This window comes from Myxocyprinus asiaticus, chromosome 4 (genome assembly GCF_019703515.2).
Source record: "Myxocyprinus asiaticus isolate MX2 ecotype Aquarium Trade chromosome 4, UBuf_Myxa_2, whole genome shotgun sequence".
NCBI classification, from domain to species: Eukaryota; Metazoa; Chordata; class Actinopteri; order Cypriniformes; family Catostomidae; genus Myxocyprinus; species Myxocyprinus asiaticus.
In genome coordinates this window covers 36917443-36943542 of record NC_059347.1, presented here as the reverse complement: position 1 = coordinate 36943542, position 26100 = coordinate 36917443, and the positions used below count along the sequence as shown (strand labels likewise).

The window sequence follows — 26100 nt, the reverse complement described above, 5'->3', positions numbered from 1 at the left end:
GTTTCAATCAGTCCAACAAGAGACCATGCTGGCTTACTGCCTATGTTATGGAACAAGCCAACTTCTTATGAAAATCTCTTGTTATAATGGTTTTTGGGACTGTTATTGATGCAATGAGAGGACAGGAGGAGTGGAGGGACTTCTTTTGTGGAGAAGTAGAGGGACTTAAACTACTCCATACACAGATTTCCACAATAAAGGATGCTCCCCTTTAAGTGAGGTTAGAATAATTAGACAATGGAAATCAAACACAGGATTATTTTGTTATGAAACCATGCACATATCTGGACTACACTGAAAGTATTCCACGGACATCTTTGCACCATGGGACAACACGATACAATAAAACAATTTGTTAAGTGCAAATCAAAAATAACATGTAAAATAAATGCATTAGATACATATTGTTATTTTAAACTGAACATTACATAATTATGAATAATTAAATTATGTGTTATAGGAAAGTGTCAGTCTATTTCCCATGGTGCAGAAATGGCAGCCACAGATGATTGGCTTGTTGTTTAAAAACACCAGAGTGTTGATTTGTGACAGCCCCTCTTCAGGCTGTCTGTTTGGACAAAAGTGCTAGACTCTAGAGGGCTGTCCAAACCGCATGTGTGTCTGCGTGTGTTTGAAGAGGGGCTCTGACAAAAGTATCCATGGTGACACTGTGATCTGTAACTCATACTGCAGCAAATGTGTCCCATTTCCCTAAAGCATCTGTTTAGCCAGTCTGTCTCTACTGTATGTCTCTGTCCCACCTCTCTACCTCATTCAGTGGTTTATCTCTCTTGTTTGGCAGCGGCCACTTAATGCCACCATTTCTCTCTGTCTCTCATTGTTTTTCTGAGATTGCAAGAAGGAATGGACACATTATGTTAACTGCACATTTCACTCCACACTGTCTGCATGCATCTGTTAATTAATTAAAAGACAGGATGAGTCTCCGTGGTAACGTGCATTAGTGAGACAGCATGGGAAATGTAGGCAACAGAAGTCCCTGCAGTACCTTCAGAGTCTTTAGACATGTAGAGGGATAGCTTGGTGCCGTAGGGGATCCGAATACAATCTGGATGGAAAAGAGCATTACATCAACCCAACCCACACACAGGTTAAAAGACAAATACACCCAACGTCAATACACAAGGACAGACAGATGGCTCACACATATCCCAAAAGAGACAAAAGCTTAAAGACCATAGTTCACACAAAAATGAAAATGAATTCATTTACTCACCCTCATATCGTTTCAAACCTGTATGATTTTCTTCTGTCGACTACAAAAGGAGATGTTTAATAGAATACCAAGGCTGCCCTTTTCCATATAATGACAATAAATGGGGACTGGGGCTGTTCGAGCTCCAAAAATGACAATTAAACAACATGAAATAGAAACAGATGTTTTCCATTCCACTTCCACTCTATTTTACAAGCCTACTGAAGCCAAATTATTTTTTACTCTTGATCACGCTTGCATTCAATTAAAAACACATAAATGCGAAACATATTTATTGGATATCAATGTAATCTAAACGCAATCCAGCCACCATATCTGCATTCACAGATCGATGTCACACAAACCCCACCCACTATCATTATCCCCGCTCTACTCTCCAAGGGCTAATGGCATGCTAATGATTATCTGGTTGTTTCTCCCATTTTTAAGTGTTCTTCTGTTGCCATCTTGGCCCTTTAGTTGAAATTTTTTATCTCTTGTATCCTTGTGTAAATGCTGACTGACAATCAATTGAACCTTGAACTTACACCACTAGCATTGTGTACTTTGTTAAAGTACATAAAGCAGTCAGGAATAGTGAGCATCAGTATGTAAGCTTGCTTTCATATCTTGTGTGTAGTTTGATAGCGTAGGTTCATATTTAATAAATATTTTGATATTTTTAACTGTTTGACCGAAGACTAAATAATTACTTGATTTAAATGTCTTTAGTTCTTGGCTTGTGTAAGCATTAACAGTGCGCATCGCATATTGATGATGATATCACATGATATGTGGGTAACATCAGATATTATATAAGTTTATCTTGCTACTTATCTTCTCATTACACTTTGTGAAATATTATCCAACATTTCTATTTACACTTGTATGTTTTTTGAGGTCAGAATGTTTCTAAATTCTTATATTTATCTTTTATCTTATTGGTACCAGGGAAACACGTAATGCTTTGTTTACGTGTTTCCAGTCAGCATGGTGGCGGGGGCGTATTAATGACGTAATTGAATACTACTGCGTGGGGAAAAGAGATCCGATCAGTTATCCGAACACAGAAGCTAGTTGATGTGGGCAATAGTGAAACTGTGTTCTGATTAAGTGATGATCAGATCTGCTTGATCGGATCACGGTGATCGCATGTTAATGCCAAGTGTACATGGGGCCTTTTATTATTAATCAAAAAATAGAGGCCAAGATATTCTTCAAACAAACAACCTTTTGTGTTCTACTGAGGAAAGAAATTCATGCAGGTTTGGAACAACATGAGGTAAACATGAGTAAATGATGACAGGATTTTCTTTTTTGAGGGAACAAACTCTTAAATTGGAAGGAAAAGCAATAAAACATATACATGGAGGCAATAAGTGACACTCTCAAATCCTGAACACATATACCCACAGGAAGGCTTCCATATTATTCTATGGGAATTAAATTCATGACATAAATGTGCCTTAGTGTAGGACAAGGAAAATCCAATACAAGTTCCATCATGAAGTACAGCAGCCTACCATCTCCAAGTGGTGAAGGGAAGACAGGCATTTCATAGCTGGTGGGAGTCTGAGGGGAACTCTGGGAGCTAGAGTCTCTGGAGCTACAGTTAGACGCAGAGTTTATAGGTGCAGATGAGATGAAATAGATATCAGACTACAGAGAAAAAGAGTGAAAAGAGTGACAAATGTGACAAGAATGATTGGGTTGTACAATACAATTATCATAAAGAAAGATGCTTTATATAAAAGAAAAAGTAATTCTCTCTAATAATCAAAAACAGACTTAAATCAAAACAGCCTCTGATACAGACAATACAAGGAGAACATATTAGCAACAACACAAGATTTGAGTCCACTAGAGAAAATGCTTATTTTTCCAGTATTTTCTGATTTAATACAAAGATTTTTCAAAAAGACATGATCTGAGATTGCTCCAAAAAGCATCTTGAAATTTGACCTTTTCTACAAAGGAGTTAACATGGCCAGTGTCTCAAGTTTGCTTAAATGTGATTAGTAACCTAGAAATAGTGCGTCTTGTGCATATTTCTTCTTAATGTTTTGTCATAGCTCTGTTTTTACATTTTCAAAGTCCTAAAACTTTGTATATTTCTAGGTTTAAAAGCAATCATTAAAAATGTTTCATACTTTGGACCCAGACTGTAAAGTTTAATCACTATTGTTTTGAGAATGTTAATACTTTACTCTATTTGAGGTTATATTTGTTTATGCCTTAATATTTGTGGCCAGAAAACCTACTCTGGATGAAGTCAGTTGTAGTTCTGGAACAACAGCTGTATATACTAAGTTGCCATTAACAACTAGCCGGATCTCTATGGAATCAGTGGTGAAGGCCAAGATATAGGGGAACGCACAAACTGTAACACAGGAAAGACATCTTAATTATTTGCAGTAATGACGAAAATAAAGAAATTTCAGTGACAAACATTGTCTGGGATGCAACTACTCCCAGTACTGACCAATAGCATTGGGCATTTGGTTCCAGCTGAAATGGAATTCTGAGGAGTTGGGCTGAATCATGGGTGTGGCTCCATTAAATGGACACACCTTCTTATAGACACAAATATCTATTAATACAGAAGTACAGTGTTAGAGGATCAGACTACAGAGAAATACACATTCACAATAATCATGGATATTTTGATAGACACTAACTGTTGTAGCAAAGTAAAAGTCCAGCCTCTCCATCTTCATACACATCTATGGCAGCGACAAAATTCACCTGAGACAAGTGAAGCATCCACATCAATATTAAACAATCTTGTTACCAATCAAAAACTGAAAATGAAAATGGTCAAATAATGCATCAGTAATGCATTGGTATACAAAATGGACATGAGAAATTGTATGCAATATAAACATTTTGTCCTCTGTATTTAGGTCTTGGATTGTAATGTATTGTGTATATGAATGTGTATGTTTGTTTTCCAGCGGTTATTTCTCACCCGGTTGGCATCTACATGGTGTAGTCTATAGGCGTCTCCTGTGCTCTCATTGATCAAGTCAAACTGATGTTTGTAGGCCACACATATCATGTGATCATTCTCTCCTGTTGGGCCATCAACCAATGCCATGACCACCGGGGAGTCACACAAGCAAATCTCCTAAGACAGGGGACAGCACACATAATAAGTCCCTAAAAGTAGCTTTTTATAACTCTAAAAATGCAAAAAGTTTACTATTAGGGGCAGGGGTACACCTTCTTATATAAAGGTAATTATACTTAATCTAACTGTACGCCAAAGCCTTACACCGTGTCCTAACCAGATGTGATGAGAAAAAGCACAAGTAATGAAAGATATCAGATCCATACAAATAAAAAAAAAAATAAAAAATATTTCCTAAACGATCATGATGGGCAACAAGTTGTTTTGTCAATTCCTTTGTTTCTATTCCTCTAGAAAGCCCCACCCACAGTGAAATCTCACTGATCTAAAATCCTGCTCCATATAAAACATAAAATATTGTATGATTGGCTGTTACTGTGCCGTGTCACAATGCATTTTCGCTTTCAGCGTGGACAGGCAAATTGATTGTTGATGTAAACTTATCACATTGCATCTGGTTAAAACATGGTATAAGGCTTTGGCTTACAGTTAGATTAAGTATAATTACCTTTATATAAAAACAACAGAAGTCCATGGGATGTTCTCATTTAGATAGCTAAGTGAATGTGTAAGTGTGTGTGTGATTGATCCATCTCCTACCCGTATGTATTGAAACTCCTCCACAGGTGAGTCACAAGTTCCTGTCACCGTAGCGATAGAGCTGAGGCATTCGAGGCGTGACTGTTTCCTGGTGATGAGAAGGAGCTTGTTTCTTATCGCTGCAACAATTCTAAGCTCCACCCCATGATGTGTGTTTATGGAGTAAAGATAGCAGCCTGAGGAGACAAAATTCTGTTACTTTCTAATGTCACAAAGGTAGGCAATGTATCTCCGGAGTTCCCACTCTTTTCAAGGCACAATTTTCCAGGACATATTCAGGACATTTTATGTGCCACACAGTTGTAACATTTAAGCAAAAATACATGAGAGGTCATTAAAATTGTGGTTATTGGAGGGCTATTTTCTTTATAATTTCTTTTTAATAATTTAATAATATATATATTTTTAAATTCCATATTCAACAGTTTCATTCACAATTGTATTAAAATTTTATTTTATTTGGCGTTTCTGTGTGTTTTTGATGGTAGTTTCTCACCTCTGGATAAGCAGTTCGCTACATGGCCCAGTGTGATAATTAAACCTCAATAAGCTATGATTTCATTAAAATAAATATATAGTCTGTATGTTCTGTACACTTCAAAGTGTTCTGCTAATTGTCATCCACCACACACACACAGAGGGATTGATTATCATGATGAGGTGTTTTCAGTGTATGAGTGGCCGGCTTCACACATTCATTTTTCATTCATTTATTTATTTGAATAAATCACAGCCTTTTGCAGTTTCACAAACACACTTGGATATATCGAGATTTTAATTTGATTAATTGTACAATCAAACATTCATTTTTGTCCCAAATATGTCAAATTCTGTGACATTCTGCATTTTATAGCTAATGCAATTTTTATGAATGGATTCAGTGATTCCGTCCATGTTTTCCACATTGCTGAAATCATAGTGCCCTACAAACTGGTAACGGTGGTATAAGCACACTCTGATCATTTAATTATTTCAAATTAATTCACATACTGAGTTGTAAAAGCCTCATTACCATGCTACCACCGCAGCATGTGAATTCATTTTAAATAAAAAAATTTTAAAAAAAAAACTTTTTTTGTAGATAACACTATAGAACTGTTGTAACAAACATTTTATATAAATACTTGTACTTGTAATAAAAACCTTGTCAGTGATACAATCAAAATTTGATTATGCTTAAATATTTTCCAGTACAAATAACTATTTTCCAGGATATTTAAGTATTTTTCTCATTTTCCATGACTTTTACATTTATGGAAAACCGCATTATAAAATTCGAGGTTTTCCAGGATACGTGGGAACCCTGATCTCCTGTTTGTGACAACCTTGTAAATCATTGTATTAGCTCATTATTAAAAAGAAACTCAAGCAACAGAAACAATGTCCAGGACATGGACATGGATTATTGAGAGCATGGGCAATAAACATTTTCTTCTAGAATGTCTCTCTCACAGTTTTATGATGTCACCCTAACTGAGATCCTGTTTGTGCCAAATACAGCTTTTAATTCTTAAAATAAATTATTAAGTAGTTGTATATAAAAAGCTATTGTCCCCTTACGCAACCGGGTGGCGCTAGTGAGCAAGTTATGGAGTAGGTCGTGTTAGTTGTGAGCTCTGTTAAAATTTTATGAAAAAAAAAATATTTTTGAGCTCTACATCTCTAAATTGCAACAATGTTATTTTAGCTACTTTTTGCTACTTTTTGCTATGTACACTACCGGTCAAAAGTTTTGAAACACTTACTCATTCTTATTATACTTTTTTTTCTTCACATTTTAGAATAATAGTAAAGTCATCAAAACTATGGAATAACATAAATGGAACTCTGGGAATTATGTTGTGACTAAACAAAATCCTAAATAAATCAAAACTGTGTTATATTTTAGCATCTTCAAAGTAGTCACCTTTTGCAGACATGTACTCTTGACATTTTCTCAACCAACTTTTTGAGGTATCACCCTGGGATGCTTTTTAAACAGTATTGAAGGAGCTCCCATCTATGTTGGGCACTTATTGGCTGCTTTTGTAAGTCATCAATTTCAAAAACTTTTTTTTTAATTTTTATTAAATTTGAGATTTATAATGAAACAAATTAATATGGTGGCACAATTATATTTTTGTCTACAAAACTAACTTCAAACATTTAATCATACCACTTTAGATCAAAAGATTTTTAAGATCATGGGAAACATTTCGGTCAAGTGTTTCAAAATTTTGACCGGTAGTGTAGCTACTTTATCAAGTGTAGTTTGATGATTTACAGTTTAAATAAATTGCAGTATAAATTATGAGAAGTTTGTAGATTGGCAAGCAAAAATTTGAAAAAGTAGCTCTCTACACAGATATTTAGAGCTAAAATTATGTAGTCTCATCTTAAATAATATAATATTTGTGTGTGTGTGTGTGTGTGTGTGTGTGTGTGTGTGATGACTGAAGTCTCTAGTACCTTTGGTTTTCTCAAGCTTGTTCTCTCGACTGTCACACTTGGTGCGGACAAGCTGCCGCTCCTCTATCCCTCGTTTGAGCGTGCTCAGTCTGTAAACATACAGACGTGCGTCTTTCCCTGAAAAGGAAAGTTGAAATTTGAAACAGTTTAGATTAAATGTGAAGAGTGTAATTTCTGCACCACTAGTGTCACCAAACAAAACTGCAAAATAATGACTGTTGTCAAAGAGGTTTCCCAAACACTGCTCCATCTTCCACCACTGGTCAATTAAAAAAGATAAAGAGCCCCAATATTTCTGTGTTGGGGTGGTCGGGATTAATAATAATAAAGAAATTCTTTATAGTAAACAGAGCCAGAGTGTTTAAACTTTTTGCTAAAATCAGTCTGCGAATGGCTTACTTACAGAAATGTTTTATTTATTTTTTTCAAAAATCTAATGCACTCTTATACTTAATATTATTTAAAAATGCTCAATTACACACTTATGCATTCACGTTACAGTATGAGCAAAATTTTCAAAAGAGTGCGACTACTTTAGCCATTTATTCAATGCCACAAACAAGATCTTTCATTGATACTACAATTTTCTGTAGAATGATAAAGCATGGCAACAAATGAAGGAGCTGTCTCATCAGACTGGAAGACATGTTAGCTAATACAGTATGTTTGGTTTTAAAATGCTTGTCATAGTGAATGAAAGTTGCCTGGTGACGAAGTTGATAATGAATTCATTATTGCACCTATGCTTCCCAATCAGGAGCTCAAGCTTGCTTTATGCCATCCTGAACTAATGATCAGAAAAAATGGTGAAGCAGACACTAGATTACATGGATCTCTGCTCTGTGCTTTATTCTATAATGAGCCATGAGTCTAGACAATGCGGTAAAACAGAGGAAGGTCCTCTTTGTGTGTGTATCTGTGTATGTGAGACACTATTTTGTGCTGTTTCCAGCCATCTAAAGATGCTCATTAGAGCAAAGACCAAAGGTTTCCTTTAACACTGTCCTTTGGTCTCCTTTCTCGTGCTTTCTCTCTCACTTTTGTCAGATCACTTCACACTGTTTCTGCCCACATAAAAACTGATCCATTTTCAAGAGCACATATAAATATAAATACATATCTCTTACCCTTATCTGCTCTTGCAATGAGGAGATCCTGAGGTTCCAGTACATGCATTTGTTTGATGGTCAGGGTTTTGTCAAATACTTGCACCGGAGGCAAGGTTGGGGAATCTAGACCAGCATGTAAAGCAAAAGATCAGCTTGTGACTTGTATAGTAACTCAATCCATCCAATGAGATTGTTTTAAGGCATAGTTCACCCAAAAATTTAAATCCTCTCATTATTTGTTCACCCTCCTTCCATCCTAGATGAGTATGACTTTCTTTCATCTGCAGAACACAAACTAAGATTTTTAGAAGAATATCTCAGCTTTATAGATCCATACAATGCAAGTGAATAGTGGCCATAAATTTGAATCTTCAAAAAATCACATAAAGTCAGCATAAAAGTATAAGACTCCAGTGGTTAAATCTTAAGAAGCGGTATGATAAGTGTGGGTGAGAAACAAATCAATATTTAAAGCTAAACTATGTAATTTCTGCGACACCAAAAGGAATTGCAAAAATAAGCAATGTTTTCAAAACAGCTTTCCGAATACACCTCCTGTGAATAGACAATAATAGAGAGACAGTAACTATCTTCAGGGAAAGAGAATGAAAGTACACTTAAAAGCTCAGTAGTTAGAAAGAGTGGTAAATAAAACCAGAAGGACGATTTAGTATTATGAAAAAGAACAGGGCAAAACATCGAAAAATATATGGCAGGAAAAGGTGGTAATGGAGCTTAGTTAGGGTAGACACCATATTTACTTTGAGTCGAATGAAAACAAAGATGTGAGAGCTAGATGGTACAGTTCCTTCTATAGGTCTTACTGTCTTAAATGAAAATTGTTTTCAAAACAGCTTTCCGAATACACCTCCTCAACTGATGTTGTTCGAACCATCAAATAGTCCCATCCTCAACTCATGCTGTTGGTTGAGTAATGTTGCTAAGCGGTCACTCTAAACAAACACATTAATTGTATAGTGCCACAGACACAAAGCATTTACAGTTTTCGAGAAAATGAACCTCTGAATGACTTGTAGTTGTCTCTGCATATTAAGCTGGGATAGAAGGAAGTACTTTAACACAGCCCCGACCAGTAGGTGGCGATATGCACAAAGGATGCGAATCGCCAAAGAACAAAAGAAGAAGAATGTGGAAGTGAAAGTGGAAATTTATAGTAAAAAAGGACTTAAATGTGGACTTGTTTCTGACCATATCATATCGCTTTTGAAGAAATAGATTCAAGCACTGCAGTCTTATGGATTACTTGTATGCTAACTTTGTCAAATTTGGAGATTCAAAGTTCAAGTCACCCTTCACTTGCATTGAATTGACCAACAGAGCTAAGATATTCTTCTAAAAATCTTCATTTGTGTTCTGCAAAAGAAAAAGTCATACACATCTGGGATATCATGAGGGTGACTAAATGACGAGAGAATTTTCATTTTTGGGTGAACTGTCCCTTTAAGTTGCGAACAGACACATTTGATGATTGTTATTGAAAAACAAAAAAATACATACTTATGCACATATAACACATTTTAATCTATTTATATGCACGATAGTGTTGTAGCAACATTTGCTTTGTGGTCTTGGCTTACATACCTGCATTGGAGAACAGTGGATCTGAGGCTAAATGGGAGGACAGAGGTGGTCACATATCAGCAGGTTAGTTTCAAAGAGCATCACGTGGGCCATTCATAATTTTCATTTTCATTTAATAGATTTACTGTGTTTATGTCCATTGAATTTCCCCCTTTTGACATTTAGGCCATTAAAACAATCTATGTAAGGTCCAACAAAAAATATTTGTTCAGCTAATTCAGATTTGTAATTGCCTTTCTATTTTAACTAGCCACACCAAAAAATAAAAATAAATAAATAAATATATACATTTTATTTTCTGCAACATGTTTTTATAGGTTAGGAAGAAATATAATTATTTATTTAATTAAACATTACATTTTCTATACAAAAAAGGGTGGTAGATAAATTTACCTGTGTAATTCACAACAGTACATCACCCCCAAAAAAATCAAATTAAGTTTGCTAAGAGATGTAGTGACAATGCAGCAATGGCCCAACTGAGCACATGACAGTTACGTCAACTGGCACCAAACTCTCTCACAATGGCCCTGGGCCATCCCTACTATTGAGCCTTGCATGTAGGATACACAGGTAAAATGCTGGCAAAAGTTGAGATTACAAAGTAGTTTTGATTTATGCAAAATGCTACTCTGATCAGTGAAAAACGTACCTTCCAGGAGCATGACCCCTGCTGAATCCGTGGCAACCAGTAACGACTGTCCCCACGAGTCTCCACAGACTATATCATAAGGGAAGCTGCTGCAGAAAGACTGTGACTCCCATGGCTGCAGAGAACACACCCACACACAGTTACAGATGAATAATAAGCAAAATAACTGTATCCCTCTCTCTCCTCTTTCCTCTGTCTCTCCTCACCTCTTTCCTGCAAAGGCCAGTGGTGACTAGACTGGTGGGTGCATCCCCTCTAACTATGGTTTTCAGTTTCAAGGCCTGGAGACACAATTTTAGATTCATTAATAGCAATAATCTCAATGGCTACATTCACACAGTCAATGTTTGGGACTGACAAGCGTATTTACTAACAGGTGTTGACTCTTGAATTGTCCTGTTCATACAACAGCTTACAGGAGTGGCTCGAATACTGTCTGAACGAATAACCGTAGTAAAAGGAATGTCATATTTTTACAAGCTCAAATATCTATGAGTGTACGTGAATATAATGCAAGTGCTATATGCATTTCAGTAGTTTGCATGTTAATGTAATCCTGAAGTGAGGTTAGTTTAAACATGTTTGGCTCACTGTCCCTGGCAGAGGGCTCGAGGCTCGAGACTCGACCCGAGCTCGAATGCGACTTTATTTGAGTTATAAATGAATAGACAGAAGGAGGAGTTGGGGTAGTGGTGGGATGCCGGAAGAATCATTGCAGCATGGAGTTAAGCAGCTGTTTATATACCCTTACCCTGGCAATGTGATTGGTCGGATTAAATGAACATGCTCCTCCCAAACTTTGTTTGTGAAACTCCATATGTATATGGACAGGTGTACATGGCCTATCCTACCTGTCCAACCCGGACAAACTCTGCCTGACGTGCTTCTTCTTTTTTACGGGCAGATTTGGGTGACTCTGGCAGTACATCGCTAAAGGAGCGTCGGTTCAGCATGTTCTGTGGAGAGAAGGGAACCTACAGGAGCAGTACAGATAAAGACGGGTCTGAGAGACTGACCCAGAAACAGCTGGAAAGACAGAGCAAAGCAGACACTGACAATCTCTAACACTAACACCACTATGCTGCCCAAGCAGTCATAGAGAATAGAAACAGTAAGAGAAAAATTGGAATAGACAATAATAGAAAGACAGTAACTATCTTCAGGGAAAGAGAATGAAAGTACACTTAAAAGCTCAGTAGTTAGAAAGAGTGGTAAATAAAACCAGAAGGACGATTTAGTATTATGAAAAAGAACAGGGCAAAACATCGAAAAATACATGGCAGGAAAGGGGGGTAATGGAGCTTAGTTAAGGTAGACACCATATTTACTTTGAGTCGAATGAAAACAAAGATGTGAGAGCTAGATGGTACAGTTCCTTCTATAGGTCTTACTGTCTTAAATGAAAATTCTGTCATAATTTACTCACTCTCATGTTGTTCCAGACCTGTTTGACTTTCCTCCTTTCATGGAACACAAAAGGAGATGTTAATGGCATAATGACAGCCTCAGTCACCATTCATTTTCATTGCATTTTTTTCTCTATATAATGAAATTAAATGGTGTCTGAAACTGTCATTCTCCCTAACATCTACATTTGTGCTCAACAGACAATAAGATTGAGTAAATGGTACTTAATTTTGGGGTAACTATCATTTTATGGTCTTACAGTAGGTCACATCTAATTTTTTGTCAACTGGATTTTTGTTTTTTTTTAAGTATTGACATAAGGAAACACAACTGTACAGCAAACTATCCCTCTCAGCCTCATTTTCATTAATGTTGTCAAATTAAATCTATATTTTACCCTGCCTACTCTCCATAGCTTGAGAGGGAAAATGTGGTGAAATTCAGAAAGGCAGACTATATGCTGAACAGATTTGCCATATCACATGAATGTCTATACCTTGTACATATCTGGCATGAGATCCTGGTACAGGGATCTGATCAGCATGTCCAGTGTACGCTGACGTTTCTGAGCAAAAGTGGGGGTTTCAAGAGTGGCTTTTTCTCCATTTATTACTAAAGAAGACATAGAAAGATAAAGTAGCAGAATTATGTAACAGAATTATCCCTAATAAACAGCATGCCATATTTGACAAGGTTTGCAATGACAGTATCTGCTTTAATGAGTTGATGAGCCAGAAATAATTAAAGTTGGCAAAAGTAAAAACACAGGTGTGTATTTGAAAAGGTGGATAGATTAAAGGGATTAGTTCACCCAAAAATGAAAATTCGCTCATCATTTACTCACCCTCATGCCATCCCAGATGTGTATGACTTTCTTTCTTTAGCAGAACACAAACAGAGATTTTTAGAAGAATATTTCAGCTCTGTTGGTCCTCACAATGCAAATGAATGGTGATCAGACCTTTGTAACTCCAAAATTACACAAAATGGAAACATAGAAGTAATCCATAAGACTCCAGTGGTTAAATCCATATCTTCAGAAGCAATATGATAGGTGTGGGTGAGAAACAGATCAAAATTTAAGTAAGTTTTTTTTTATTCAAAATCTCAACTTTCACTTTCAGATGTGAAAGTGAAACTAAACAGGCACCACATGTGATTTTCAGATGTAAAAGTTAAAGTGGCAGTAAAGATTTAGAGTAAAAAAAATACTTAAATTTGTATCTGTTTCTCGCCCACATATTATATTGCTTCTGAAGATATGGATTTTAACACTGGAGTCATACAGATTTTCCTTTATGTAATTTTTGGAGCTACAAAGGTTTGATCACCATTCACTTGCACTGTATGGACCTACAGAGCTGAGATATTTTTCTAAAAATCTTTGTTTGTATTCTGCAGAAGAAAGAAAGTCATACACATCTGGGATAGCATGAGGGTGAGTAAATGATGTGAGCATTTTCATTTCGGGTGAACTATACCTTTAAGACTAGCATATAATAAGTGTGTGTTAACAACATTAAGTGGTATTTGCAACACATATAACTTCCATAATGTGATTTATTTCTGACAAAAACTAAATATTCAGAAGGAATTAATGTAGGGCGGGACTTAATTTTATCTCTTAGGTTTGATTGGATCATGACTGATATACTTTGATATTATTTGCTAATGTAAATTTTCCCCCAGCCTTGGTTATGTAAGCAGAAAACTCGTTTCAGAAGCAGAGAAAGTTATTAGTTCATCTTGATTAAAGATTATGGAAACATTTTTGATTTTACATGGTCTTTTAAACAGGATTATGTACTAACAGGTGTGTACACTGGTGGATATACTAACATTTAACTAGTAAAAAGTCCCTGAACTCCTGATGGTCTGTGAATACTGGAGGGGAAGGGAGGGGTGGGCCAAACAGTGGCACACTCTCCTCTGAGAAAATCTTCAACCTGGAACATACCACAATGATAAAGTATACAGGACATACACACAAATATACAAAAAACAAATAGTGCTAGATGTATGATGTGCACCAAAAAAAAAAAAAAAAAAAAAAAAAAGAACAAATCTAGAACACACATTTTTACCTGTAACTATCATTCTGGCTATAATATCGAACTAAGGCAAAAATATCTGTGAGGAAAGTAAAGGAAACCATCCATTCAATAGCTCATCATACAAAACTACATAAGAATCTAAATGAATACATACACTGGCGGCCAAAAGTTTGGAATAATGTACAGATTTTGCTGTTTAGGAAGGAAATTGGTACTTTAATTCACCAAAGTGGCATTCAACTGATCACAAGTCAGGACATTACTGATGTAAAAAACAGCACCATCACTATTTGAAAAAAGTCATTTTTGATCAAATCTAGACAGGCCCCATTTCCAGCAGATCACTCCAACACCTTATCCTTGAGTAATCATGCTAAATTGCTAATTTGGTACTAGAAAACCAATTGTCATTATATCAAACACAGTTGAAAGCTATTTGGATCATTAAATGAAGCTTGACATGGTATTTTTGTTTGTTTTTGAGGTGCCACAGTATGCAATAGACTGGCATGTCTTTAGGTCAATATTAGGTCAAAAATGGCAAAAAAGTAACAGCTTTCTCTAGAAACTCATCAGTAAATCATTGTTTTAAGGAATGAAGGCTATACAATGCTTGAAATTGCCAAAAAACTGAAGATTTCATACAAAGGTGTACACTACAGTCTTCAAAGACAAAGGACAACTAGATCTAACAAGGACAGAAAGAGATGTGGAAGGCCCAGATGTACAACTAAACAAGAGGATAAGTACATCAGAGTCTCTAGTTTGAGAAATAGTCCTCAGCTGACAGCTTCATTGAATTCTACCTGCTCAACACCAGTTTCATGTACAACAGTAAAGAGAAGACTCAGGGGTGCAGGCCTTATGGGAAGAATTGCAAGAAAAAGCCACTTTTGAAACGGAAAAACAAAAAGAAAAGGTTAGGGTGGGCAAAGAAACAAGACATTGGTCAACAGATAATTGGAAAAGAGTGTTATGGATCTTAAACCCATTGAGATTTTGTGGGATCAGCTAGACTGTAACGTGCATGAGAAGTGCCCGACAGGACAGCCACATCTGCTCCAGTATACCTAAAATCATTTATGCAGAGCTACGCGCCCACTAGAAGCCTGCGGTCGGCTAAGGAATGTCGCCTTGTTGTACCAACACAAAGAGGCACCAAAACACTTTCCTGGACTTTCAGACCCAACTCCATCCATGAAGCTGACTCACTCTCTGTCTTCAAACCACTTAACCAGTCATTAAAAAAAAAAAAAAAATCCTGTTGCACTTTATCCTGTTTTGAATACTATTATGATGCTAGTGATACTTTGTAATACAGCACTTTTTCATACCACTGTCTCCTAAGATGATTCGCTTATGTTTTCCTCTTTGGTAAGTCGCTTTGGATAAAAGCGTCTGCCAAATGAATAAATGTAAATCTATGGCAAGTGCTACAGGAAGCGTGGGGTGAAATGTCACCTGAGTATCTGGACAAACTGACAGCTAGAATGCCAAGGATCTGCAAAGCTGTCATTGCTGCATGTGGAGGATTTTTTGATGAGAACTCTTTGAAGTAGTTTAAGAAGTTCTGAAATTTTTTTTCAAATTGTAATAGTCATTTTTCATGTTATTAATGTCCTGACTATACATTGTGATCTTCTGAATGCCACTTTGGTGAATAAAAGTACCAATTTATTTCCATAAGAGCAAAATCTGTACATTATTCCAAACTTCTGGCCACCAGTGTATGTAAAATCTAAATGATTGCACACCTGCAATGTTTTGTATTTTTCATTGTACACTTTAAACGTGACACGTGTAATTTTAGCCAATGTTAAAATACTTTTTTATCACAGCTTAACATGCAGAGACAACTGTAATGCTAAATACCCCCAAAAATATAAACACTGTGGAGCTATCAAATATTGCTCTGTTTGAGCATACCAACCAGCCTGACAGAAATATTGGCTCAACCAATGGCACGAGTTTGGGGTAGGACTATCTGTCCAACGAGAGGCAGACAAGGGTGTGTTTAGGAAACCTGTTTGAAAACAGTCATTATTTGTTCAATTCCATTTGGTGATGCAAGTGTTGCAAAAATTACACACTTCACCTTTAAAATAAAACAAATATATCACTGCAATTCAGTGACTCATTTCAAGTTTTCCGCTCATTATGAAGGATACGTGTAAAATGGGAGCGAATCATTGAGGGTTTGAAGGACGGAGAGGCGTCATCTCCCTCCTGAAACACAATGGTCACAATGTCGTTCCCAATGTGTCTCTTCCTCTCTACCTGCACAGAGTGAAATAGAGGTCGTTGATCATAAAAGGCACAATAATAAATTCATGAAGTACAATTCAAAAAGCTGCTTTTGTGATCTTCATTGTTAGGTGTGATCTTATTACTAAGTAATTACTGTAATCTTATTACTGTTTTAGCAAATGTAGTACATTTTAAATAAATGTAATTAAGATTACAGTTATTGATTTTCAAATAAGTTACTTTTACTGTAAATACTTTACTTGGGTTGCACATATTTATAAAATGATATTATTTGTGTAGAATGCATCTACAACATGAATTAGGTTTATATGTGTCTATTTACTTTCCTTTAAACTTATCTATGAAAAAGGTTTTTAGTAAAAAACTTAAAAGTAAAACCATTACTAATGTGATTACTTTTCATATAAATTAACCAGTAAAGTAATTGATTACATTTTTTAGAGAAATCATTAATAATCTGTGGTGGATTACTTTTTGAGTAATTTGTAATCTGAAAATATTTTACCAAACATTTTGCCTCCACTGTTAAATGCATAGTTCACCCAAAAATGAAAATTCTGTCATCATTTACTCTCCAAACCTATTTTCTTTCTTCCATGGAACAAAAAAGGAGATGTTAGGCAGAAATAAGGGACTGAGAGCCTCAGTTACCATTCACTTTCATTGTATGAAAAAAAGATGCAATGAAAGTAAATGGTGACTGAGACTAACATTCTGCCTAACCTCTTTTATGTTTCACGAAAGAACGCAATGAACGAGGGTGAGTAAATGATGACAGAATTTTCATTTTTGGGTGAACAGTCCCTTTCACAGATAAAATTTCATTTTGAAAACAATATGTCCCACTGTGTGTGTGTGTACTAGTGTGTGTGTGTGTCTCAACCTGATTGTCTGTGTGCACATGTGGATATTCATGAGCCGACCTTTGACACCTCCAGCCCGTTAGCTATGAAGGATAATTGAGCTTGATAATGAGTCTGGAACATTATGGTCAAAAAGAAGCTTTTATCTTTCTTTTTTATCTTTTTTCTCAAGAACACACACACTGATGAAATATCCCCTTAAAGCTCAATTACTACATAGCTGCTTTTAGCCACACCTCCCACTCCCACAGCTGGTATCTCTCTCTTTCCCTCTTCACACACACACACACACACACACACACACACACATCTAGACACAAAACTATGCACGCACATACAAACAGACATGTGCATGGCCATGAGGTGTGACAGGAATGAGTATTTACTTATTGCAGTGACAGATTCATTTCTACTGAGAATTCAATTATGATTCTCAGCCACTCTCAGCCACTTCCCACACCCTCACACCAGAGGATCCTTCAGATGACACATACTGTTGAAAGAAGTGTACTGTAACCCTCTCACAACGTTTAAACAGTTCCATCAGGCTTTCATGAATGACTCCTGAATGTTTTTAAAGGTTTGACAACCAGGGTTAAGCCTTTTCAGATTAACACCAAAGAGGTCGATAATACCTGGAGGAAGCTATATATTTGAATTACCATTCATCTTAATGGAAGTTGATTGGCTGGCGCATGACCCCTTGGAAATACGCAACATGAATTCTGCCATATATAGGGCTAATTTCCAATTCCCGTCAATGGGAAAAGATGCTTTTTGCCCTCCAAATGCTGTAGTTACAGCATGTACCAGCAGGGGCTAACTGGCTCAAGCTAACCAGGCAAATTTTATATGAAGGAAAGACTGTTTCTGCATCTTTTAGTTGTTTGGTTTGTCAGCATGTTTTTCCTCTATCACTTTGGTTGGCAGGAGACTTTTAGCACATCAAGATTTCCTGCTCTTTTCATGAGCAGCTCAGTATGGTAAAGGTGGATATTGACACACAGCGCTAAAGAGGCTCTCGGTTGTAGAGCGCTGAGACCTTGAACCGACACAAATGCTTTGAAAATCCTGATATTGTGAATGCTTCCACAAGCACTCCAGATTACAAGAGCTCTACTTGGACTCAATCAGACATATGATCTGATAGAGAGAATGAGAAAAAGTGAGAGATGGGAGGAGACAGAGAGAAAGAGGATTATTGTGTGATATAATCAAGAGAAGAGAGGCAGAGAAGTGAGAGTGAGAGGGTGAACTGATTGATGCTTGAGGATATGGAGCCATGGAGGAAGGGGGGCAAGGCAATGAAAGAGAGAGAGAGAGATTGCTGTGATGTCCAGGGCTTTTGGATGTTAAATATAGCCTGTTCCCCCCTCGCCACACCTACTGAGCAACAGACTGGCTCCTTTCTGCCTCAACAAACACACTCTATGCCCCTCTCTGTGTCCCTCTATCATTATTCATAATTCATCATAATTTTTCTTTCATTCCTCCTTTCCTCTATCTGTCTCTTTTGCTCTCTCTTTATCTCCCTTTCATGATATCTGTAGTTTTAAATGGATGTTTGCTTTGACCTGCCTTCTTTGGTGGTGTTTGGAATGGTTCATCAACATTATGTGTGAATTTCAACAAGCGTTTGTGTGACGCAAGAGGAAAATTGTATTGCTTAAATGTTGCTCTTTAATAGCTCATGAGACTTAATGGACTTCTCAGCTAAATTTCCTTTAAAGGGGTCATGACATGTGGAATCAAATCAAATCCTTGATATTTTGACATATAAAAGGGTCATTGTACTACAAAAACATACTGTACGTTTCAGAACTCAAAACATTCCTCTTAATAGAAAAAGGGCATTTTTCTTTTAAACCAAGCTGCAAAAACGGCTTGCTTGGAATTTGTGGAACATGTGTGTGGCAGTGCGGAGGGCGGGGCCGGGCCATGATGCTGCACACCCGGCCCCTAATCAGGCTGATCAAGCCCAAGAGGGATAAAGGCCACCGGAGGTGGCAGTTTGAGAGAGAGAGAGAACTACGGGCAGCTACCCTGTATTTGTTTGTTCATTTTGTTTAAGTTAACCATTAAAAATATTATTTATCACCAAGCTGGTTCTCGCCTCCTTTCTTCCCGACTCTTAATCGTTACACTGGTGCCGAAATCCGGGAAGGAGGAGGGATGCACCGTAGTAGAGTCCTTGCCACTACCATCCACCCCAACGGAGCAGCAGCGGCCATCCGCTGGGGAATGGAGGAGCCTGGCCGCCTGAGAGCGGAGGAACAGCCGCCAACCGTGGATGTGGTTGTAAAAAGATTTCCATGATAAAGCAGCTTGTTGGCCACCTTGACCACCTAAGTTTTGCAGGTGAACACCATGGCTGAGCTATCCACCGCTAGTCCACCACCTAATCAGCATAAAAACTGATCTTTTCTTAAGGGCAAAAAAAATGAGAAATTTTTTGATAAACAGTAAGAGTGTAGTGCTATAAAATTAATGTGGATATTCTGGTGTTGTAGATATTGAATAAGAAATGTTTGTATTCATATTGCAATCTTTGACTTTTGCAGATTTTGGTATCTTGGCAAATCTAAATACAGTTTGTTACTTTGTTGAGATCTCTTCTAGAGGAGACACATGGTCTTTTACGCAGGAGAAAAATAACAGAGGCAGGAGACTTTAGCAAATCGCATTTGCAGTTATGGAGAAGTAATTGAGATGTTAAAGATATCTCATATGTGATTTTTCTTTCTTAAGGGTTTGTGTGTGTCCTGGTACTTACCTGTTGCTTGTTCTCTTTAGAATAAGGTAACATGGTGGAAACATGGAACATGAGCTCATGACCCTGATAGACTGTGTAGATGGAATTCATTCCTGTAGTGCCATCTAGAAAGAGAGAGAGAGAGAAAGTGAAAGAGTGAAATTCAGTTGAAAAATCAACAAAAATATTCTTCAGTTTATTTGAAAACGGAGTTGTGCAGGTTTGTCCTACTTTTAGTGTCCAGTCCTCCTCTATAGCCGGCCCAGCCCTGCAGACAGATCGTGTCACCAAGGAGATTCAAAAATTTGTCAAAGGTCTCACTTCCTGTTTCTGTAAAAAAAAAAAAAAATCAACAAGAACAATGTTTTCAGACAAACTCTGCATAGGTTAATATGTTCTATAGACATCAATGGAGTATATGGTGCACCATATGCTGTTCATATAGAAATATGAATAATTGATGAGCACTGAGTGAGAAATATTTATGAGAGATGAGTATTATGACTCACCATTGCTGAACATTTCATCATCTGTCAACTGTCCATCTTTGGCATAAAGAACACCAAATTTAAAGTTTACACTGCCCTATAAAACATACAAACAAACACAACTCTGAGTTAGAAACACACCCAACTTTTTTAAAATATTCAAAGGGTTAGTTCACCCAAAAATGAAAGTTCTCTCATCATTTACTCACCTTCAAGCTGTTCTAAACCCATATGACTTTCATTCTACCATGGAACACAAAAGTAAATGCTAGGCAAACTGACAGTGACAATGTTTGTTTACATGGATACCAGAAAGAGGCTTATTGCAAGAAAGGGGGTTATTGCGAGAAAACAGCGTTCCCATTTACATGCACTGTGTAAGCGGTGTACTCTTACTACCTTATACATGCGTTTCGGTCAGTAAGCAGCTTTCTCCACAGTAACGTAATTTCCCCGCAGCACTTATGTAAATAATAAATGCTATTTTATCCTCTATTGCTTTGCTTTATTTCCAGATATTCCACAGTTGTTGCTGTGTTTGCTTCCTTACCTTTCTATCGCGACCTGCAGCAGAATTGGACTGCAATAGTTGTGTTTCTCCAATGTATGAGTGCATACGCCTACTTAAAGGACAATTGATATTTTACATTTGTGTGTATAAATGGGTATAGTTTATAGTATATGTGATTTTCTCACTGTACTTCCAGAAATGTTTAATTCTTTCCGCTGTGTTGTTGGGCTCCATCTTATGACGTTTGTTACCTCAGTCTGTTTCACGCACGTGCACTCTTCAAACACACATCAGAATACCGCTTATCTGTTTACAAGACAACATTAAGCCACGTTCTCTGAGAGAAACCTAGGTGTTAAACCGCTCTCTCTTAATCCCTTAAACAATGTTCTAGTTTATATGACATTTCATAATGCCACTTTCTGCAAAAACCCTTGAATAAACTGTTTTGTTAAGTGCATGTAAACATGGTCATTCTCCGTCACCATTCATTCTCATTGTATGGAAAAAAGATGTTATGAAAGTAAATGGCTGAGACACAAATACTGCCTAACATCTCATTTTGTGTTCCACAGAAGAGATTAGTCACATGGGTTTGGAACAGCATAAGTGTAAGTAAATGGTGAGAGATTTTTCGTTTTTTTTTTTTTTTGGGTGAACTATCCCTTAAATGTAATGAGCACACAGTCTTTTCACTGTCATAGAGAACTGTTTCTTCCATTATAGTCAGCATTACATTAAATATTATTTCCCCCCATACATCACATACACACAAATTAGACGCACACACGCATTTGACAGTACACACCTCTTGCTCCTCCAACACCAGTAAGTCCTGACAACAATAAAAAGCAATTTTGGTCAAAATGTCAATTATATCTCAATTAAAAAATCTGTTCCCAACAGGGTTACATTTCCAAATATATGATTGCAACTGACAATGGCCTTTGATAAGCAGCATGCATTTTCACAAAAGAAAGCTCTCTAGAGCAATAGCATTCTGTGCTGGCAGATAGTGCCTTGCCTTTGAATTCTAAAGTGATTATGGAGCAGAAGAAAAACAAAACAGACTAGAAATAGACAGTAATTCAAAGAGCACAGTACATGCAAGAGTTGATTGACAGGTGTGTGTGGGTGGCACCTTCTGAATCTCTGGGTTAAGGATCTCCCTGGGGCCCTTCTCAAAACGATCCACATTCATGGCACTGAAGGGGAAGGAAAGGGTTGAGAGAAGAAAATGAATGCGTTGAATTGCAGAATAAATGCATTTTAATATATTCATTTCATTTTATTTGTGTGTACTAGGGCTGGGTAACACACTATATTAAATTTCCACAATATGTTCGCGATGCTGTGCTGGTGAAATAAAATTAAGCAACATCTTGAAAAATGCAATGATTTTATTTCGGCATTAAGTTTCCTAAAAAGCATGTCATTACACTAGTTTCACAACCTTTTCATGTCTTACGACTGGGTATGAGATCATTAAGAGAGATATGTTTTAATAGGGTCTGTAATTTAAACTTAAGTAGCAACAACTCTGTTAGAGTTGATTCGATTCATCTCTGTGAATCAGTTCAAACTGTTCCTTTCAATTGATTGATTCAAAACTCTGATTCAACAATTTCTTTGCGTCATCACTCAAAATGTGTTCAAAGAAGTCCCTCACATGGCATTTTTCATTTATTAAAATGTTTTAGTTAAAATATAAGTAGGTAAATATTGCTGTTTATTATTATACATTGTAACAGTGATGTATATAAATGAAAATGATCAGATCTCATTCTTCATTTTGATCATGTAGTAAAAATTAGAAAGGAAAACCTGCCTTTTATTTATTTTTTCAAGATTCTGACTGTATTTTACTTCTTACATTAAACACTTTGAATCTAATAAGCAACTGTTGCTCTTTGGTCAAAAATATTGTTCCTTTTTGGTAAAAATAAAATAAATAAATAATTATAATACCCCAAATAAAACCCTTTTAAATATTAAGATATTGCATATTGCCAAATGCTGAAACATATTCCCTTTTGGAGCAAGTAGCTTGCAGACAGACTTACCTTAATATAGATTTGACTGATAGTGATTTTGTCGGACTGTATGGAAGGCTGATTTTTAGAGTACCCTAAAGGGGAATGGCACATTTAACAAATTAGAAAAAAGGTGCCTTGAAGCATACAAGAAATATTCATGTACAATGAATACGTCATAATATGATTGCCAGCCAACATTGCTGGAGGCTATAACACTGAGACCTTGTTACTCACAGGAAAGTTCATAACATATTAATACCATATCACTCTGTCACTCAGTGGATGTGGATGTCTTGTCATTGATCTAGGGATTCAGTCTTAACACACTGGCCTTTCAGACAATAGAGCCAAACAGCTTAGAGTCACTTCAGGAAGAGGTCAATCTATCATGTGAGTCACTGCTTACATGCACTTGCGCACAAACTAAATCTGACACACACACGCTGTTACCTATAATTGTCTGACTCACCGTCTTGCGCCAGAGGATGGCTCGATACTGTGGGATCCTCTGGTTGTTCTGATCTGACAGGACCACAGACAGGAAGAATGGGTTCTTCTCTGCATCTGTTCCCACATAGTTCTGATGGACTAAAGTGAGAATACAGGGCAAACAATCAGGACAGATGGACTTCAAAGGGATATTTCACCCAAAAATGAAAAGTCTCATCATTTACACATCCTTATGTTGCTCCACACCTGTTTCTATTTCTTTGTACCGTGGAACACAAAAGGAGGTGTAAACTGTGGCGCTATGAAAAGTAATTATATTTGCTATTTCATTTGGTGGTGCTAGTGGTGCAGAAATTACATTCTTTACCTTAAATATCTTAGTAACTATTACATTGTTGCAGGGCCGGAGTGGCTAATTGGGAGGACTGGGCGAATTTCCACTCACCGCTCAAAAAACATGGGCCGGCAGGTCCGCATGTTTATTATTAAACTTTTATCATGTGTGTTGCATAACAGTTGCCAACTGTCCATATCATCCGGTATTTATGGGATCAGAATTGCGTTCTGTATTATATATAACGTATTTTATCATCTCACACACAAACAAATGAAAAAGCGGGCTGTGAGAGATAAAACACTGGATGTTGCGCCACACAGACGCTTCACCTGACAGCAGGGAAAGGATTGAGGAAGATCCAGCGAGAACAGATTACTATTATTACTATTAGCTCAATGGATGAACATGCTTCAAGTAGCAGATCACCACAAGTTCAATACTGACTGCAGTCTTACAATCTCAATCAGTTAATCTCTGAAATCCTCATTCCTTGCACTGCAGAATGATACTAACAATATTCTTTATTTTCACAAAATACACTGGCGGCCAAAAGTTTGGAATAATGTTCAGATGTTGCTATTTCGGAAGGAAATTGGTACTTTACTTCAACAAAGTGGCATTCAGCTGATCACAAAATATAGTCAGGACATTACTGATGTAAAAAACAGCACCATCACTATTTGATAAAAGTAATTTTTGATCAAATCTAGACAGGCCCCATTTCCAGCAGCCATCACTCCAACACCTTATCCTTGAGTAATCATGCTAAATTGCTAATTTGGTACTAGAAAATCACTTGCCATTATATCAAACACAGTTGAAAGCTATTTGGTTTGTTAAATGAAGCTTAACATTGTCTTTGTGTTTGTTTTTTAGGTGCCACAGTATACAATAGACTGGCATGTCTTAAGGTCAATATTAGGTCAAAAATAACAAAAAAGAAACGGCTTTCTCTAGAAACTCGTCAGTCAATCATTGTTTTGAGGAATGAAGGCTATACAATGCTTGAAATTGCCAAGGCAAAGTTGTACACTACAGTCTTCAAAGACAAAGAACAACTGGGTCTAACAAGGACAGAAAGAGATGTGGAAGGCCAGATGTACAACTAAACAAGAGGATAAGTACATCAGAGACTCTAGTTTGAGAAATAGACGCCTCAAATGTCATCAGCTGACAGCTTCATTGAATTCTACCCGCTCAACACCAGTTTCATGTACAACAGTAAAGAAAAGACTCAGGGTTGCAGGCCTTATGGGAAGAATTGCACAGAAAAAGCCACTTTTGAAACAGAAAAACAAAAAAAAAAGGTTAGAGTGGGCAAAGAAACAGACATTGGACAACAGATAATTGGAAAAGAGTGTTATGGATCTCATTGAGCTTTTTTGGGATCAGCTAGACTGTGAGGTGTGTGAGAAGTGCCTGACAAGACAGCCACATCTATGGCAAGTGCTACAGGAAGCGTGGGGTGAAATGTCACCTGAGTATCTGGACAAACTGACAGCTAGAATGCCAAGGATCTGCAAAGCTGTCATTGCTGCATGTGGAGGATTTTTTGATGAGAATTCTTTGAAGTAGTTTAAGAAGTTCTGAACATTTTTTTTCAAATTGTAATAGTCATTTTTCACATTATTAATGTCCTGACTATATATTGTGATCAGTTGAATGCCACTTCGGTGAATAAAAGTACCAATTTCTTTCCTTAAGAGCAAAATCTGTACATTATTCCAAACTTTTGTCCGCCAGTGCAAAAAAATACTTAAAGTAAATAAACACAGATGCAACAGCACGACACCATATGAAAATAATGGGACTATTAGGGAACAAAAACTGTAAAGAGAACCTTCAATTTTGTATTATGCGCTTAAGCACGATCTTCTTAAAGAGACAATAACCAGGCTGATGTCCATAACACTTACAATCCAAGTAAAAGAAAAGTACAGATTTGTTTTTTATTTTTTTGTCTTTTTTCACTCTTATTGTTGGAATTAGTATTTAAAAATGTAAAGAAAATCACTTAACATTCAGTAAGTTTTCTTGAGCATTTTATTTCTGCACAAATTTTCACTGATCTGTTGCTAAGTTAAATAAAATGTCTAAAATGCAAAGCACTGAAAATTGTAATTGTGAGTCTGTACATCTTGAAATATCTATGTACAGTTACTGTTCTTAAAATACAT

The 26100-nt window shown here is 36.7% G+C and overlaps 1 protein-coding gene across 14 annotated transcripts in view; it reads right to left on the bottom strand.

Moving 5' to 3' along the window:
- The window catches only part of LOC127440122 (GTPase-activating Rap/Ran-GAP domain-like protein 3), a 103304-nt gene that overhangs the window by 28705 nt on the left and 48499 nt on the right, over positions 1-26100 (bottom strand). For 10 of the 14 annotated variants that reach the window (XR_007897069.1, XR_007897073.1, XR_007897071.1 and 7 more), the window contains 24 exons: positions 23606-23724; positions 23164-23228; positions 22242-22305; positions 21909-21935; positions 20611-20686; positions 20333-20431; positions 20123-20226; positions 16387-16495; positions 14249-14294; positions 14004-14110; positions 12661-12776; positions 11609-11731; positions 10964-11038; positions 10758-10872; positions 10106-10132; positions 8522-8626; positions 7395-7511; positions 4947-5122; positions 4185-4343; positions 3895-3961; positions 3699-3806; positions 3478-3596; positions 2740-2875; positions 1010-1069 (listed from right to left, as the gene is read on the bottom strand). Coding sequence is in view for 9 of the 14 variants with exons in the window: in XM_051696530.1 (XP_051552490.1) it covers positions 1010-1069; positions 2740-2875; positions 3478-3596; positions 3699-3806; positions 3895-3961; positions 4185-4343; positions 4947-5122; positions 7395-7511; positions 8522-8626; positions 10106-10132; positions 10758-10872; positions 10964-11038; positions 11609-11731; positions 12661-12776; positions 14004-14110; positions 14249-14294; positions 16387-16495; positions 20123-20226; positions 20333-20431; positions 20611-20686; positions 21909-21935; positions 22242-22305; positions 23164-23228; positions 23606-23724 (2319 nt within the window). In the remaining 5 variants the exon portion in view is untranslated. Of the gene's footprint in view, positions 1-1009; positions 1070-2739; positions 2876-3477; positions 3597-3698; positions 3807-3894; positions 3962-4184; positions 4344-4946; positions 5123-7394; positions 7512-8521; positions 8627-10105; positions 10133-10757; positions 10873-10963; positions 11039-11608; positions 11732-12660; positions 12777-14003; positions 14111-14248; positions 14295-16386; positions 16496-20122; positions 20227-20332; positions 20432-20610; positions 20687-21908; positions 21936-22204; positions 22306-23163; positions 23229-23605; positions 23725-26100 lie in introns of those variants that run through there. The other 4 variants (XM_051696531.1, XM_051696537.1, XM_051696533.1 and 1 more) reach the window with 4 other exon arrangements.